Source organism: Pezoporus occidentalis, unplaced genomic scaffold (assembly GCF_034315485.1).
Source record: "Pezoporus occidentalis ecotype Australia unplaced genomic scaffold, CSIRO_AGI_Poc_V1 ctg66, whole genome shotgun sequence".
Taxonomy (NCBI): Eukaryota; Metazoa; Chordata; class Aves; order Psittaciformes; family Psittacidae; genus Pezoporus; species Pezoporus occidentalis.
This window is the reverse complement of record NW_026916009.1, coordinates 3437803-3456072: the sequence shown is the minus strand read 5'-3', so window position 1 is coordinate 3456072 and position 18270 is coordinate 3437803. Positions and strand designations below refer to the sequence as shown.

At 43.3% G+C, this 18270-nt stretch overlaps 1 protein-coding gene across 1 annotated transcript in view; it reads right to left on the bottom strand.

Moving 5' to 3' along the window:
• TTN (titin) overlaps nucleotides 1-18270 on the bottom strand; it is a 247054-nt gene that overhangs the window by 188974 nt on the left and 39810 nt on the right. The window contains exons 44-45 of the mRNA XM_062640616.1: nucleotides 14683-14739; nucleotides 542-2611 (exon numbers count right to left, since the gene is read on the bottom strand). Coding sequence (XP_062496600.1) covers nucleotides 542-2611; nucleotides 14683-14739 — 2127 coding nt within the window. The remainder of the gene's footprint in view (nucleotides 1-541; nucleotides 2612-14682; nucleotides 14740-18270) is intronic.

Below are 18270 nucleotides of genomic sequence, written 5' to 3'. Positions count from 1 at the left end.
AAAAGAAAAAAGTAAGAAATAAAAGCAGTACCAGGCACAGTGGACAGACGGTGTTATGGTGCATTAATGACATCAGGAAACACAGTGGTGATACTGGAAAAATCACGTGCGATAGAGATGAAAAATAACAAGGCAATACAAACATCTACCACACTATCCTGGAGCTGTAAGAAATTGTGGTGCAAATGAGAAATTGTGCTGAAACTGGGGAATGACTACAAAGAGCGAGAGAGGGTGCGGCAGTGAGAAACAGGCGAAAATGTGAGAAGTAGTTGGGATCGAGGTACAGCTTGTCCTGACTGTGCTTGTGTCATGAGAACAGGAAGCAACAAAGTTCCTGACCAAAGACTGGGGTGAGGGAAGTGAAAGACTGCAATCTGGTAAAAGGAGACTACAAATTCAGAGAGAAAGGGAGCCCTCTGATTAGCGGCATGGTGATATTAATATTGTATCTGTATCCAAAGATACAGGCACATAGTAGGGTAGTTTCATTAGTAGAGCGGTGTATTAGAAAGACTGTATTTTATCCCCATAATCCAACCTCCTTTAACAATTGTGAGTTTTGCTGCTGTTGCTCTTTTTCCACCTTGATTCAGCGCCTCGCAGGTGTATTCTCCTTGGTGAGTATCACTGCATGCTTTGCTTATTACTAGTGTGTATGTGTCCTGATCTTGCAAACACTTGAATTTGTCACCTGAAGTCACCAGTTTACCCTCAAAGTACCAGTTCACCTCCCTGACATTTGTTATGACAGACACCAAACTGACACTTTCTCCTTCCTCCACAACAGTGTTGACCAGGTTGCTATGTATGATGGGATAACTCTCTTTGATCTGTAGCTTCCCAGCTTTAGCTTCCAGAACTTTACTGCTCTCTTCCTCACAGATTTCTTCCCCTTTCTCTTTCTCTTTCAATATTTCTGTGGGTGTCTCAATGGGAACACCCTCAGAGGCTACATCAGCAGTGGCTGCAGCTGCACCCACATCCTTGATTTGACTATGCCCAGTCACAGTGTTGATTACTTGTGCAGACAAAGGCTGCTCCAGGGGTATTTCTGCCTCCATAGTTGTCTCAGCCTGCTGGGACTTCAGCTCAGAGGTTTCATCACAGGATTTTCCTTCTTTGACAAGACTGACAATGTGTTCCTCCTCCAGGGGCTGTTTTTCTTCTAGCAGCAAGGGAAATCTCACAGCCTGCCCCTCACGGATTCTTGCAACAAAGTCCGCCTCTGCTGTTTCCAGGGAAGAAACGGTCTCCAGAGGAACGGCTTGGCCCCCAGTGAAGGCCAGTTCAGAGGCAAGTCTAGGTTCAGCCTTCAGCTCACCCTGCACTGCCTGGAAGTCCTCAAGGACCTGCATATGGTCACCATCTATGGAACGGTTCTCAGTGGTGCTTGACACCTGCAGAAGGGCTTGGGAAGCCTCTGTCTTCAGAGCAGCCATTTGCTCTGCTGTCTCAGGGATGACCTGCTCTTTGGGCAAGAGTATCTGTGTGGCTACAGTCCCAAGGCAGCCTGGCAGTCGTGTCTCCATTGCTGCCACAGGCACCACACCCTGGGGGCCAGCAGGGAAGGTTTCCAGGGGCTCTGCCAAAAGCTTGTCACTCTCTTGTGTTGTGGCTGCCCGGGTGAGCATCTCTTCAACAGTCTGTGTGGCCAGGCAGGCTGGTGGCAGGCTGGGCAAGATGTCCTCCCTGGGCAGCCTATGTTCCTCCTGGATCATCTGGAGCTGAAGGAGGGCCAGGGGCTCTTTCATGACCTCAAGTCTCAGTGCTCCTTCTGCAGCAGGAAGTTCACCAGCCTCCTCATATGACAGGGGACTCTGGTCTTCTGCCACTGCAGAATGCTGCAAGGCTGGGCTTTGCCTGTGAACAGCATGCTCCTCAGACAGCACAAGGAGCTCAGCAGAGCACGTGGCCTCACCCAGGGCACTCACTGCCTTGCAAGTGTAAAGCCCAGTGTCCTCCTCCATGCACTCCTGCACTGTCAGGGAGCCTGACCCATCAGGATGGTGAGAAACAGAGTGATGTGCATCGGAGAAAAGCTGTTCACTCCCCTTGAACCACAGCACATCAGGGCATGGGTCGCCAACCACGGTGTACTCAAAGACTGCGGTGAAACCCGGTGCACACCGTATGCCGTCTGGCTTCCTGGCAAAGCAAGGGCCCCCTGGTACCCGCTGATGCACATGGAGGTGGGCGCTGCATGTGGTCACACCATGTACATTGCTGGCCACACATGTGTACTCACCCTCATCCTGCACACCCGCATATGGGAGGATGAGGCTGTGATCATTGCCAGCAAACACTAACTTACAGTCTGTAGATGAGGTTAACTTCATACTGTTGAAAAACCACTGGACTTTGGGTGTGGGACTGCCAGTAACAGTAACAGAGAGCCTAGCTACATCTCCCTGCCAGACTTCAACATTTGAGACCTGCTTTAGGAAAACAGGGGCTTGGCCCCCCTCCGTTTCCATCTTTGCTTTGGTGGAATAAACTGTTTTTTCAGGCTCAAATTCAAGTGTTTTTTCTTTATCAGGCAACTGAAGGCCACTGCTGTAGCCTTCACTTCTTCCTTCCTCAGAAGACACAGGAAGAGAGCTAGAGAAGTCTGTATGGAAAAAAAATTGTTTTGTTTTACTAGGATGTTTAAGAAAACACAACTAGATAGCAATAAACAGCAGTTAACAATGAATATGAGGTCCTGTCAAATACACACCTGCCAAGACCAGTAAGACATGCTGTGCTGTCAGGTTACTTATGAACTTCCTATTTGGGTCAACATTGATGTCTCTTTAAAAACCTGACATCACAGTGTGGTTTAGGAATGCCCCCAAGGTGTACAGTGCAAGTAACAGTCAAGATTACTCCATTTCACAAATATAATTAAAGTAGTATATGCCATACATATTTGTATGTATGCTGATACAAGCAAGTGCAGCAGAGCAGTGCTAAGACTCTGGTTTAATTCAAAGCCTGCAAAGAAAAAGCAGAATTACAGGATTGGAAAAATAACACAAATATTTTCAGCACACCGATCCTTCTTCTAGTGCAGCTCGTTCATCTCTTTCAACTCTTTTTCTAATACACTATTATCTCTCCCTACTTTGTCCTAGTTTTGTCATTAGACACTTATGCTTAGAACATCATTATTACTAAAACTGCAAGTTTGCACCCTTGATTTGATGTCACTCATTCAAATCTCTGGTTTTAAATTCCTCCTTGTCATAATGCTGACTATTAGAACTTCCACAATAGCAGAGAAAAAGAAGACAGAACACTTCAAGGTTTTTCTTTTCCTTGCCTCTGTGAATTCAGACATTTTTGTGTTGGACCTCTTTGTTATAATAGTGGTTTAAAAATGAAACAGACATCAAGATCATGTCATTCTCTGCAGATGCTTGACACTAGAAACGTCAGTGAAATCTGAGGCTTCCAGGAAAAGAACAGGCCATCAGTGAAAACCACAGCACAGAAAAGCACCTTTGGAAATCAAATCCTATTGTCCTCACTAAGTCAAATTTTCTCACACAAGGCCCACAGTATTTGACACTCGGAAGATATGAGACTTGTTAAAGAAGAACATAAGAAATGTGAGTGGATAAATGTCCCCAGGTGAAATTTGATAAGTTTCTCAATTACAGTGCCTTAAGTTCCAAAACTTATTGTGAGACAATAATTTTTGCTGCATTCCAATAGGAACTAGAAAGAAGAATAGAATATGCCTTACCCAATTATTTCTCATGGCTTTTATCAATGACTAATCTTGCCACAGATACCATAATAAACATGACATAGCACCATGCATACAGTGATTAACTGTGGAGAAGAGATGTTTAGGTAAAAAAAATAATTAAAAAATTAAAAAATTACACCAATCCTTCAGTATTTACCTACCAGCTTTGTTAAAATAGTAGGGCAGTTTCCCCAGAAATACAATATGCGAGTGAATTTGAGAATGGGTGGCCATAAAGTATAGTAATTGCAGAATGGAACCTATGTTAACACACATGCGAATGCATTATATACAGCAGTTTGGCAAAAATTAGTGCACTTTTTTGTGTTCCTGAATATTTATGCCAGAAAAAGTATACAGATTCCTTTTCATATTTTAGCTGTGTCTATGAAATGAATAAAGTACAAGAAGCAACAGACTTAAATCATTTACATGTTTATTTCACAAATTAACCATACGTGTTAACATTCAATACACATTGATAACAAACATAATTCATCCTTTTCTTTAATTACTAGGTTTGTAGAAATGAAGACAACATTAAACCTGACAAACTGTGAGGTTTATAATTCCTGTGGAAGCACAAGAGAAATGGTCAATCATGGCTCTAAAGTCTTGCAGTTGCCCCAGGGTAAGTTTATCCAAAACTAGAATTACTCCAGGTTTATATCATTGTAGCTTAGGTGACACTTTGTTTCTCCATAAGCACATTATAGTGCTCCTGGCTAATGTATAAAACTTAAAATAAGACTTTAAACTTAGATAAACCACAAACCCATAAAAAGGGTTGGCCATATATTTCAGATGTGAATATGAACTTGGACCTGTTTGGCTTAGGGCTCAAAACAAAATTATGGACCTGTTTCTAATAAAAATTACATTTCATTTACACGAAAATTAAACACACTTGCTTAGGACCCAATCAAAGACCTGATTTGGCTCTGAACATAAAAGACTCCTCATGTCACAGCTGGCATAACTTCAGACAATTCATGCCAGCTTCCCTAGGGACCTCTGCTATCTAATGTATCAGTGCTTCACATCTACACAAGGAATGGATTAAGGACGCATCATGAGGCAATTCTTTCCCAGCATTACGCTGGATCAGACACTCATGCTTCTCTTTCCTACCACCATTACCTATAAGAAATCACAATTATCTCTGCTTTTTAACATTGTACAGATCTTAAATATTTATCATTGGGTATTGACTGGCAGGAAACAGAAGTGACAGATTGGTATTAGCCTGACCACTCCAGTCATTTTTCCTACATCCTGAGTCATTGGGACTTGCCACTCTTGACTTTACGTTTATACTGGGAAACACATTTTGGCAAAGTGACTCTTTGCTATGCCAGGTGAATGACAGGATGGTCTTAAAAGATTATTGAGTTTTTGAGACATGCTGACCTCTGTGTGAGGACTCATCAAACTCATAAGAACATGCAAGAATATTACTGAATGTACTATAGGAATAGTTCTTTTATACTTGCTCCTTCTTTCATAAATCACTATGCTCCTTAAAGGACTTTACAAGGCAACTGATTGACAGCAACTTGTTTGTAAAGTTTTTCTAGGTATTTACAAGTAATCAAAGTAAAAATATTTTTTGCTTAGGGTTGCTGAACTCAAGGTTTCACCTTGGCATATAGGTAACTGGAAAGATGGCACATAAATTAGTTATTTAACTGCTGATAAGCATTAATAACTTTAGTACTTTTAACCCATTTTTCTTAATCATTGTTATATAAGATAGATTTAGTTCTGATTTATTATGTCAGCTACTGCTGATTCCTCTTCCTACATATTAACATTATTTAAGTATGAAAATATATACTCATATTGAGAACATTAATATAAAAATCTGCTGAGGAAATGCCACAGATAGATAAAAATTGAATGTATTCTACTTAGTTCTGGTCATCTTGACACATAGCACACTTAACTGTTACTAATTAAAAAAGAAAAAAAAAAAAAGGAGTACGTAGAAATTCCGTTCTAATGTGAAACAAGAATGTTGCATAAAAATCTCTCACTTTTATACTACTATGTATTTTTTATGAATGACACGAATATGGGGACAACTAAAGTTATTTTAATTCATTTACAGTTAAATCATTGATTTATTATGCTCCCTCTGCTTTCCCCTTAACTTCTACAGATACAGTACAAAATATGTTTTCATGTTTATTACTTGGTAATAGAGAAAAAAATCCTGTGCAGTCTCTACTAATGCAAAATTTTCATTTTTTTCCCACTGTGTAGCTTTTCTTTGCAACAGCATAATTCCATTGACTTTAAAAAAAAAAGTCATTTAGTTTCATGAGTCAGTAGAATGTGACCCACAAATGTAAGAATATTGCAGTGATAGAAACTGTAAACACAGGATTTGACTCAGTGAGACTCACATGTTCTGAGACAACATTGTGAGAAGGGGGAATACCAGTTTAAGGAGTTCTTTCACAAAACTATGTCCAAACTAAAGAGCAAGCATAAGTTAGTATTCCATACCTTTAGGTTCCAAGAAAAAAAATGATTTCTACATTTTCAGGGGATTTCTAGCCTGCCTAAACCAACAATGACTGTTACAGACACACAGGATTATGTACACTATACGAAAAAAATCAGTCATATATAAATGAGTGTCAATTACAATATCTTTACAAGAATGAGTAAGGAGCTTTGAAGGAGCCTGAAATACACCTTGGTGCAGAGAGTGTGCACAAAACCTATGCACATGTTAAATCTCACTTAAATTCCCCAACAAGCAAGTTTAAGTGAGACAAAAATATGCCCACATAGAGTGGTTTTCATCCCTAAAGAGATGAAAAACAATGCCCCTAATATGAGTGCTGCATTTTTACCAGCAGTGAACAACAGCATAAAAACATCTAGTGTTTCAAAAGAAAGAGACTCAAATAAATAATGGGAATTCAGTATAATGTTAACACAGCACAGGTCTCGGCCATTCCTGCCTTGTTAGTGGCTACACATTTGTACTGCCCACTGTCACTTTGCATCAAGTTTTCAACAGTAAGGCTATGAGAGCCCCCCTCCTCTTCTTGCACACAGTACCTGTCCCCTTTCAATAACACCCCATCCTTGTACCAGCGGATAGTTGGATGGGGAAAACCAGTCACAAGACACTGGAAGCATGCTGAGGCACCTAGAAATGTACTGTAGTCAGAAATGAGCTTCAGAAATGTGGGAGCAGCTTCTGTGACCTGGAGCTCAAAGCTGCAGCTCTCAGAGTCCTCGGCCCTAAACTCAACCCCTTCCTCTTGGGACGGTTCTGCAAACACATCAAAACTAACATTGACACACTTCTCCCCTTCCAATTCCTGCTCTTGTTGAGCCGCTGCAAGCAGTTGGGTTGCTTTTTCTGAGTCATCTCTGTGCTTCTCAAACTCAGACTCCAGCTCTATTTCTGACTGGTCACCTGGACTCACAGTTTTACACAAGTCAGACTTCTGGGACCTGTGTCGTTCACTGTCTGTGATTGTCTCACTGCTCACATTAGTACTTGCTCCCTTCTGAGCCATGACTATGAGGGAGCCTTTGCACATCGCTTCTCCCAACCTATTCATTGCCTGACAGTGATAACAGCCACCATCAGAAGGACCTACTTTTTGGACCTTCAGACTGTGAAGTCCCTCCTTCTGACTCACAGCATACTTCCCTGTCGTAGGTTTCACACAGACATCACCTCTGAACCACTGCACTAGTGGGACAGGAGTACCTGTTACCACACACTCAAACACTGCCTCCGAGCCTTCTGTCACCTTGACATCTGAAAAGGGCACAGCAAATCGGGGAGGCATTTCAGTAACTTGGAAATCAATTTTTATATCCTCATGCTCTGCAGCCAAGCCTGCAGCTTGCTCCAACAAGGCAAGTGGAAGGACATCCAGGGAAACAACCATGCTCTTCTTATCTCGGCTAAACTCAGGGCTGGTTATGATTTTGACCTGCTTCTCAAACTCCTTTACCTCGTTTTCATCCAGCTCCACTTCCAAGAGGATTTCCTGTGGTGAAGGTGACCTTGAAGATGTATTTTGCTCCAGATCAAAGTGTATTACATGCTGATGAGTGACAGGAGGTGGCAGTGCTAGTGATCGCCCATCTTCAGACAAAACTTCCACATGAGCAATACTCTTAGCTTCCCCAACAATGTTCACTGCATGGCACATATACTGTCCTCCATCTGCTTTCTGGACATTAGTAATCTCCAGCATACACTTGTCCCCATCCTTCTCTATCCACACTCTCTCATCCAGCTCCAACAGAGATTTATTATGATACCACTTCACTCCTGGCTTGGGCACTCCCACCACCTCTGCTGCAAAGCTCAATGTGCTGCCCTCATACAGCCTCTTCCTGCTCAATGCCTTGAGGAACGCAGGTGGCATCTGCCTGCCTGATGGCTTCAGTGCTTCACGGGGGGTCCTAAATACCTCAGCTTGTGGCTGGCCTGAAGGATGCTGCCTACTCTCACAGAGGTGGAACATGGCCAGGGCATCCATATACTCCCCAGTGGGTGTCCAGTAGTGCTCTGGTGGTGTGCTGTCTCCTGCTGCAGAGCAGGGTCCCTCAAAGGGTGTGAAGTAGTGCTCTGAGGGTGTGTGGCATTTGGAACCCTCCAAGGGTGTGAAGTAGTGCTCATGTGGCATGCTGTACACTAAGCCCTCTTCAAACGGCGTGCAGTAGCTCTCATGTGGCATTCTGTACGCTAAGCCCTCTTCAGACGGTGTGGAGTAGCGCTTATGTGGCATACTGTATGCTAAGACCTCTTCAGGTGGGGTGGAGTAGTGCTCGGGTGGCATGCTGTACTCTGAGCCCTCTTCAGGCGGTGTGGAGTAGCGCTCGGGTGGCATGATGTAGTCTGAGCCCTCTTCAGACGGCGTGGAATAGCGCTCGGGTGGTGTGCTGTACTCTGAACCTTCAGAAGGTGTGGAGTAGCGTTCGGGTGTGCTGAGCGGTGTGTGGTAGGATGCTGATGAAGCAGTTTCGAAGATCTCCACCGAGGAGGGAGGTGTGTAGAAACGGTCTGAATCAGGCGACTCCTCTCCACTTCCACTTTCCAGCTCTATAGACATTTCTGATTCAGGAGAGAAGGGCCTGGTGAATTCCTGCTGGTTGCTGTAATATTCATAAACTGTGCTGAAGGTTACCTCCTCCACTTCCAGTGAAGTGATGGTCTCTCGCTTGTCCTTCTGAACTGTGCCTTTGAAATCTGGAGTTTTCTGCATCCCAGTTGACCTTAAATACTTGGCCAGGGACAAGTCAGGCTCCAGCTCTGAGGCTTGAACAGCACCGGGCTCTGGACCTGGTCCTTCTCTATCCAGGCTATGCTCAGAGGCTTCCTCAATGGGAGTTCTCTTCTTATCCCAAGACTCCTTCTTTTGCTCCTTCTGTGCCACAGGATCATCCACTATTAAACCAAGTAAGAGTTGCCCAAAAGAGATGCTCTCATTTGTGTTTGGTTCCTGTTGGGTGTCCCTGAGCATCTCTTCAGGGGAGTCTGTGCTTTCTGTCTCACATGTGGAGATGCTTGTTCCTGTCTCAAAGATCTTTTCTAATCCAGAACCTTCTTCCTTCTCAGCCTGATGCCCAGCTTGGAGTTTCTGTTCACATGCAGCTTTTTTCAAGTCAGTGAGGAAGTTATCACTTTGGGAGTCTGTGGTCTCCAGTTGTTCCTCAGTCTTCCGCACATGTGTTTCCTCCACTCCTCTTTGGAAATCTGCTGTGGGCTCCACCAGAAAATTATTAATTTGTTGCTCAAGTAAATCCTCCCCACAGATGCTCAGCTCTGACTCATTAATTTCTTCAGCAGAAGATCCTTCTTTTATCATGATGCTGCCATGGTCCCCATTAGGGATTTGCACATCAGCCCTTCTGATTTCTCTTGGCTGTGCCTCTTCCTGGGCACAGACATCCTCCTCCTGTATCGTGTAGCTCTGACAGAGCTCCTTACTTTGAGACATCTCTTCCACAACCACATCATGTTTGTGCACAGGGGGGATGAGCCCAGTCAATCCTACCTCCACGCTCTCCAGAGCTGTAGGGGGTTGTGCCTGTTCTGAGTCCACTGTATCCACAGCTGGAAAAGGCTCCACAAACTTTTTCAGATCAAATGTGACATTGGTCTCATCAGTCTCAGATGGCAACAGCTGCTCTTTGAATTGTACTTCTTCTAGGTGAACCTCAACTTCCTCAGTAAAATCCTGACCTGAGGTTTCTGTGCCTACCTCCATGATCTCCAGAGCTGTAGGGGGTTGTGCCTGTTCTGTGTCCACTGTATCTGCAGCTGGAAAAGGCTCCACAAACTTTTTCAGATCAAATGTGACATTGGTCTCATCAGTCTCAGATGGCAACAGCTGCTCTTTGAATTGTACTTCTTCTAGGTGAACCTCAACTTCCTCAGTAAAATCCTGACCTGAGGTTTCTGTGCCTACCTCCATGATCTCCAGAGCTGTAGGGGGTTGTGCCTGTTCTGTGTCCACTGTATCTGCAGCTGGAAAAGGCTCCACAAACTTTTTCAGATCAAATGTGACATTGGTCTCATCAGTCTCAGATGGCAACAGCTGCTCTTTGAATTGTACTTCTTCTAGGTGAACCTCAACTTCCTCAGTGAAATCCTGACCTGAGGTTTCTGTGCCTACCTCCATGATCTCCAGAGCTGTAGGGGGTTGTGCCTGTTCTGTGTCCACTGTATCTGCAGCTGGAAAAGGCTCCACGAACTTTTTCAGATCAAATGTGATATTGGTCTCATCAGTCTCAGATGGCAACAGCTGCTCTTTGAATTGTACTTCTTCTAGGTGAACCTCAACTTCCTCAGTAAAATCCTGACCTGAGGTTTCTGTGCCTACCTCCATGATCTCCAGAGCTGTAGGGGGTTGTGCCTGTTCTGTGTCCACTGTATCTGCAGCTGGAAAAGGCTCCACGAACTTTTTCAGATCAAATGTGACATTGGGCTCATCAGTCTCAGATGGCAATAGCTGCTCTTTGAATTGTACTTCTAGGTGAACCTCAACTTCCTCAGTAAAATCCTGACCTGAGGTTTCTATGCCAGGAGGTGTGAGGATTAGACCCAAAGAAGAGTTGCCTGCATCAGACTCCATTCCTTGCAGCATTTGTCCATAATTGTGAATATCCCAGTGTGTGGTATCCCGAACATCAATCATTTGTTCTTTACAAAGATGATCATCAACCTTGATGTCTTGTTCAATACCAGCTGATGTTGCTTGCTCCTTGGCCTGTTCCTCCTGCTGCTCCTCTGTACATAGGTCATAAAAGCCAAACTGCTCCTTTGTGGGTGTGCTTGCACTGTTGTCTTGCTGCTGGGGCACGCTTGGCTTTTCTGCAAGAGGCACATCAGCAGACATTGTCTCCCAGGCAGGGACATCATTCTCCTGCATGCAAACATCATTTTCCTCATGCACCGTAGGTGATATAGGAATGAAGAATTGTGAAACCTCATGCTCCCTTGCCAGAACAGACTGCTCAGAGGCATGTGTTTGTCCTTTCACTTCCATAAATGGTGACTTCAAGATATCCCAGGACAGAGTATCTGTATGTGGCACCACCTTGTCTCCTTCAGCCTCCAGCTCCTCTGAAAAGTGACCTGAGTCCTTGGCCACTAGTTCATGTTCTTCTCTGGACATGCTGGGATGCAGCTCAATTCCAAAGCTGTGCTCCTCGGAGACAGCTTTTCCCCTGTGCCTCATCATCTCAGAAATATCATCTATATCCCTCACACATTCTTCTGTATAACTTGTTTCTTGCTTACCGTAAACTTCCATGGCATCCTGCCCTGTTTCCTCTATCTCACTTTCCCTGTGAGGGGTTTTCTCACACTCCCCTTCCAGTTGCTCACTAGGAGGTGGAGGCAGCCTCAGGGACAAGGGTAGCTGTGCTTTCTCCTCCTTGGAACATATGATCTTTCCCTCGTCATCATTCCCAAGTGTGCTGAGACCCTCAAGGTGCAGAACATGTTCCGTAGAAGGCAGTTTCTCAGTGCCTCCATCCTTGCTATACAATCTGGCTTCACTGGGCTGTACTGTCAACTCAGAGGCTGTCTGTGCTGTTCCAGCCACATTCTTGGCCACACATGAATACAGCCCAGCATCTGTGACAGAGACCCCTTGGATGTGCAAGCGGTATATGCCATTCTTGCTTTCCTCAAACCTCAGCCTTTCACTGACAGAGAGGCACTGACCATTCAGGGACCAGACCACAGCTGGTGGGGGCTGCCCAGACACAGCACACTCCAACACCACTGCCTCCCCTTCATGGCAATGAATGTGTGCTGGGGCTTCTGCCACAATTTGGGGTGGCTCATTTCCTACATCAAATGAAAACTTGAACTTGTGCTTTATGGTGGGAGCAGTCTGATTTGAAGAGGGCCGTGTGGTCTCCTTTATCTCTGTGTCTTGCTCTGGTGTTGGAGTGGGGGCAGTGATTTTGATTTCCACAGGCAGTGACAGCAAGTCTGAGTCTGCAACTGTATTTGGCAGTTCCTGCTCTGCTGTGAAGGCCAGGCTGACTTCCTCTTCTTCCTCCAGCTCCTTTTCTTCCACCTTCTTTTTCTCCTCTTCTTTTTCCTCCTTCACCTTCTCTTCCTCTTTCTCTTCCTTCTTCATGGCCATGTGGCCTATGTAGGCCTGCATCCTCTGCTTCACATAGAGTGCAGCTGAAGTGCTGACTGTGCCCAGTGGGTTGAAGATCACGCAGGTGATGGTGCCACTATGCTGTGGGAGCACAGATGGGAAGGTCAGTGTAGAGCAGCACTCTGTAGTGTGAACAGCAGTGCCCCGGATGCGTCCCACAGGCTTGGCATTATTGTACCAAGTGACAGTGGGCTGTGGGCGGCCATGGAAGAGACAGGAGAACACGCATCTGTGCCCCTCAACAGCCTCCTGGGGCTTGACCTCCTGGACAAAGAGGGGTGGACAGGGCTCCAGGAGTCCACATGGCACCTGCCATCTCTGCTCCACAGCCTTGGGCTTCCAGTACCCCTTCACTACCTGCATCCTGAGGGACTCTGAGCCATCAGTTGTGGCAGCAACCTCAGGTGGGCTGGGCTTCCCAGAAGGGCTTGCCTGGGACATGGACATGAGGGATTCCTGCTTCTTTTTCAGCATAGCTCTCTTTGCCTCCCGCAGCCGTTGTAGCTTCCAACGGATCTCCTCATCCAGCAGCTCCTCAGCATCTGCCACTATATCACTAGGCTCCCTACCACGTGCCAGCCCTGGACGGTGAGGCCCCACCAGTGGCAGCCTCTGGAAGCAGATGGTTCGTACCATGCCACGGGTGGGGGAGAAATCTCCAGGCAACTGCTCTGCCTCCTGTCCCTTGTCGAAGGGTGAGCCAGTGCAGCGGAGCACTACCCGCAGCCGATCCTCCTGCCGCTGCTGCAGCAGGCAGTGCCAGCTCTCTTGTGTACACCCTGCTTTCCCTGGAAAACCCTTCTGCTCCCCTCTGTGTGCCACCAGTAGCGAGGCAGTGGACTCAGCTGAGCCTTCACTGTTAATGGCAAATACCCTGTAGCTGCCAGCATCGTGCTCCTGCACATCCCACACCTCCAGGCTGGCATGGTGCGTGTGCTCCTCGCTCTCAGTGCGGATCACCTTGCGACAGTCCTGGTGGACTGGCCGGTTGTTGTGAAACCAGGCCATGTGGGGCGCTGGGCATGCCACCAGCTTGCACCAGAAGAATGCAGGGTCCCCCTCCAAGACAGACCTACACTTCAGGCCCTGTGTGAAGGTGGGTTTACAGTTCTGGGGGCAAGCAGGCACTGCCACTGTGCCAGGTCCCTCGAGGTTCACCTTGCTGTGCTGCCCTGCCAAAGAAAGAGACTGGGTTACAACATGCTACGCTCTGCCTGCTCTCTGATTGAGAAAAAATGAAATAGCAATAAATTGAAATAAAAAATGGGCATGCAACAGATTTCATCACACACCCAGGAAAAGAAAGTAATTCACTCACCATATTTGTTCGAATAAACGCAACGCCTTGCTCTGTTTTAAAGATTGACACGAAAATCGTTCGTTGTCTGTTCTTTCTTCAGACTGTGGAAATTTCTTCTTGAACAAGCAAAAATGAATTTCAAAATAACACGTTCTTCTGTGTGTATGTTTTTTCTGCCTGGAAAAGCTGTGTGTCTTTGGGTGGCAAAGAAGAAAATCTTACCTGACTTGCAGACAGTAGAATAAACGCCCTTTCTGACCCCTCTGTTTGTAGATTAAATGTTCAAACAATTGAGAAAAAATATTTTGAAAGAGATTTTTAAAAAAGTAAGTATTAGCTAACATGAAATGAGAAGGCGTTTATTCGAACTAATACAGCCACTAACTTCACAATGTTATGCACAGGGAAAAAAAGCAAGCAACATGAACCACTTATGCTATCTGCAAGCCAGGGTAAGACATGTATAATGATGAATTAATGTATGTAAAAGAAGTGCAAGGAATCAATGGGAATGTGTAGCTTTCACATATCCTAAACAACAAATGCTTTCTGGTATACTTCATTCATCCATCCGTCCATCCAACAGTATTCATTGAATTGCTAATGTTAGGCTGCTAACTTTTTTAAAAATAATATGATTAAGATTTGTATAACTTCCTTCTGAAGTAAACTATTCCATGCATTCAAAAGGAAATTGAACAAATAAAAGCTCTGTGAACAGCTGCAAAGCATGAAGTAAAAGTTAAGAATATAGCTGCAAAATCATAAATTTGAAGTTTTAAATATATTTTAAAACTTAACCTCATAATGCAAGTAACCCTTTGCATATCAAAACAAGCATGCAACATGTTCCAATATGCTTTAAATTGTGGCTTTCTTTCCCCATTAGACACTACTTGTAAGCAGATAAATGCTTTTCACAATGTTACTAATTAACTGATACTAATTGTTCAGTGTAACATCATTGGTGACTGTACCTTTCGCTTCCATTTCAATCTCTTCCTCTACCTTCTCATGAGCCATTTTTTCAGGAGCTAAAAGAAAAACAAAAAATATTTTTGAGCTATAGTTATTAAATTTTATATAGTAAGAAAAAACAATCTGTCTTGCAAGTATACAGAAATTCACACATACATAAACGTAAATGCATGCCAAACAATTCAAACACTTGATAAATTCTGAGAACAGAGTAATCAAATGTTTTCAAATTTTTTTGCTCTGTACACTTTTCTGTAAGATTTGCTTGCTTTATTGCAGGGAGGGGTAAAGTTTCTAGTGTAACATGCCTTTGTCATGCCTTAAATCCCTGAAGAAAACATTCAACAATCCACAGACTAATGAGATGCTTCTCGTTCCTTATCATCTCACAGGGAATGAATGTAGTGGAGTGCAATGATGTTATGCACGAAGAACTGATACTTGGAAGGAACATGCAGTTGCCAACCTGTCACTCTCAGATGAGTGCTGCACTCGGCTTGTCCTGCAGGATTAACTATTCTGCACTTGTATATACCCTTGTGGTTCTGACCAGCTTTCAACAATCTTAAACTGCACAGTGGCCCATCATGTTTTAAGGAACACGATGCAGATTCCTCAACTATTAGCTGATTGCACAGCCAGACCACACAAGGTGTAGGCACACCTTTCATTATACAAAAGAGTAATAAATCATCTCCTTCTTTTACAGTGGTTTCTGGAGGCAGAGTTTCAAGAAACTCTGGTGCTTCAGCATCAGTTTCTGTGACGTCTTCACATGGCACAACATCAGGATAGTAGATTCTGTTTCTTTGCTTCTCAGTTTCATATGCTCTTTGGGATGTAGATATAAACAAACTTGAGGTTTTCTTAGAAGATTCTTGCTTAATATCGAATGCTTTATACTGACAATCTTTGGCTGCTTTAAAGCTTTTAGTATCTGATTCAAGGGTAATTTTTGTTACTGCTTTGGCTTGTGCTTCTTTTGCTGGGTAAGAATAAAGTTAGGAAAAGGATTAGGTTAGATGTTTTGCAAGAATAAAAAAAAATCCTTATACTTAGGGGGAAAACCCACTAGTCATAAGTATTGAGAGAATATCCAGCATATTAGTGCCACAACAGCGCTATTAAACATGAGCAATTACACATTTAAGAGCTCTACTCCTGCTGGGCTAATTCTAGGTACCAGTTAAGCCTATGAAACTTTCATGGGACTGAGACTTGGCCTGTAATATCTAATATAAGCATATCTCTGCGTTTAATTTACAGCCTCAATTTATAAGTAGCAGCAGATTATGTAAAGCACTTTACATAGCTCAAGAGTGAAGAAAGAAACTTCAATATGTAAAAGCGAAATCCATAGGGTCAATGGCTTCCTCATTATTCATCTTAGTTTTCTGCACTTGATTGTTTTCAGCACAGCAGAAATACTATAACCCATCCAGTGTGGTGCTAATACATTTTTGGATCTTCATTAGTGGTAACATTAGGACTAACATTCTAATATGGTGATGTCAGGAAGAAGTGGAAATAAATACTTATATCTCAATGAGAGTTAAGGGTAGAGGACAACTCACTAGTGCAGTAATACAATTTGCACCTGTTAATCCTTTCAAGTACATCAAACTATATTGCCAACATTGGAATTGGAACCTCGGACTTATTGGAAACAAGTTGGACCAAGAGAGTTTGAAATGACAGGGTATCTAGTTCACCATTGCTTATTTGACATTGTTCCTTAAATTCCAGCTTTGTGAATTCTTAAAATGTAAAAATTTCTGCCAGCCTGATTTGCTTTACATCTTACTGCTTATCAGGAAGCATATAAGCAATAAAAAGCCTAAGACATCTGTAACTGCTGGAAAGAGGCATGAAGTTACAATATCAACCTCCCAGTACCACATGTCACTATGAATAGAGCTGTATATGTAGAGGAAATACCTCTAAGCATTAGTAGAGCTTTCCCAATTAAATATAATAAAAGAAATATAAGTTAGCTGTAGGCAGTAATAATGAAGAAGCAAAAGTTAAGTAATGATGTTAAAAGTCAGATAACCACCTGTGACAGTTAGTATTGCAGCAGTTGTTGTCCCTCCGTAATCATTATATACTGTACAACTGTACAATCCTTGATCTGTCAGCTGGACATTTAGGATTGTGAGCAGTAGGACACTTCCATTTTGTGATATCTTCAATTTTTCAGACATTTCTATTCTTTCACCTTCGTGCAACCAAAGAAACTCAGAGAAGAATTCATTTTCTAAGGCACATATGAACTGAGCAGTGTCACCACATTTCACAGTCAGGTCTCTGAGTTGCAAGAGAATCTTTGGAGGGACATCTTTCATTTCCCAAGCATTGGTCATAGATATCCTGGTGCTCTGAGATCTTTGGGAAAGGATTGTTGTGTTCATGGCTTCCATTTCTTTAACTGCTGTAGCCTTCATGGTCAAACTTTCTGATATGCTTTCAAAAACCTGTACACCCAACTCCTGGGATGGTTGCTGCACTGATTTTAATTCTTTCTGGTAAGTTTTAATATTCTTCTTTGTGAGAGGAGCAACATGATGTTCTGTTATAGCCTGCGACCAGATAGACTCTTTTACATCTTTCCCAGAACTTTGCCTATCTAAGGCTTGCACTGTGTAATTAAGTAACAAAAATAACAATATTAGTATCTAAAGAACTTTACTGGGCCATGCTCTGAACAAAATCAAACAGCATGGAGGATGAAAATGAATGAACTTCAGTTGAAAACTCAGCATGCCAAATGCACTGGTCTCTACACAGAGATTATTCATTCACGTATATGAATGACAAGTAATGCCTAAGCTAGTCATGCATTTGATAGATGGTTGAGGCTTCTCTCTTCTTCTACTGAAGTTGTCCATTTTAGTATTGGAAACTTCTTAGGGAACTTTTTAAGGGGGTACTGTCTTTTTTTTTTTTTTTCTCCTACAGGATAATGCAAAATACCTCAGTCAATGCTATGAACATCACATAATTACTTGCTTTAAAAATCCGAATGCTTTCAGTAAAATTATTCTATTCTTTGGCCTATATCAAGATACAAATTTGTAAATTTCTGAATGTTACAGCTTAAACAGAAGAAACGAGAGTGGCTGGGTTACAGAGGGTAGGTACTACTAGCATTAGCTGGTAAAGAAAAGGTGTGAAATGAGGAAAGAAGAGCATTAGTAACAATGTAAAAGTGTGGTATACAACAAACTGAATCCCTTTGAAGTAAAAATGGGGCTTTACCTTCTGCAGTCACTGTAAGTGTAGCTGTACAAGTTGTTTCTCCAGCACTATTTCTTGCCTTGCAAGAGTATTGGCCAGCATGCTCTAAAAAAGCATCTACTATTATCAGTATAGCTGTGCCTGTAGACTCATCAAAGTGGAAAACTAAGTCTTTTGTTGGCAACATGAGTTGCTGATTATGAAACCACCGGATTTTTGGTTTGGGCATGCCAAAGACTCTAGCTTGAAATCTGACTGATTCCCCGCTGCATACCCTGCAGCTTGAAATAGGCTGGATAAAGGTGGGCTTTTGGCCAACAGACTCCTCCTTAAGTGAAACAGATGAAGAA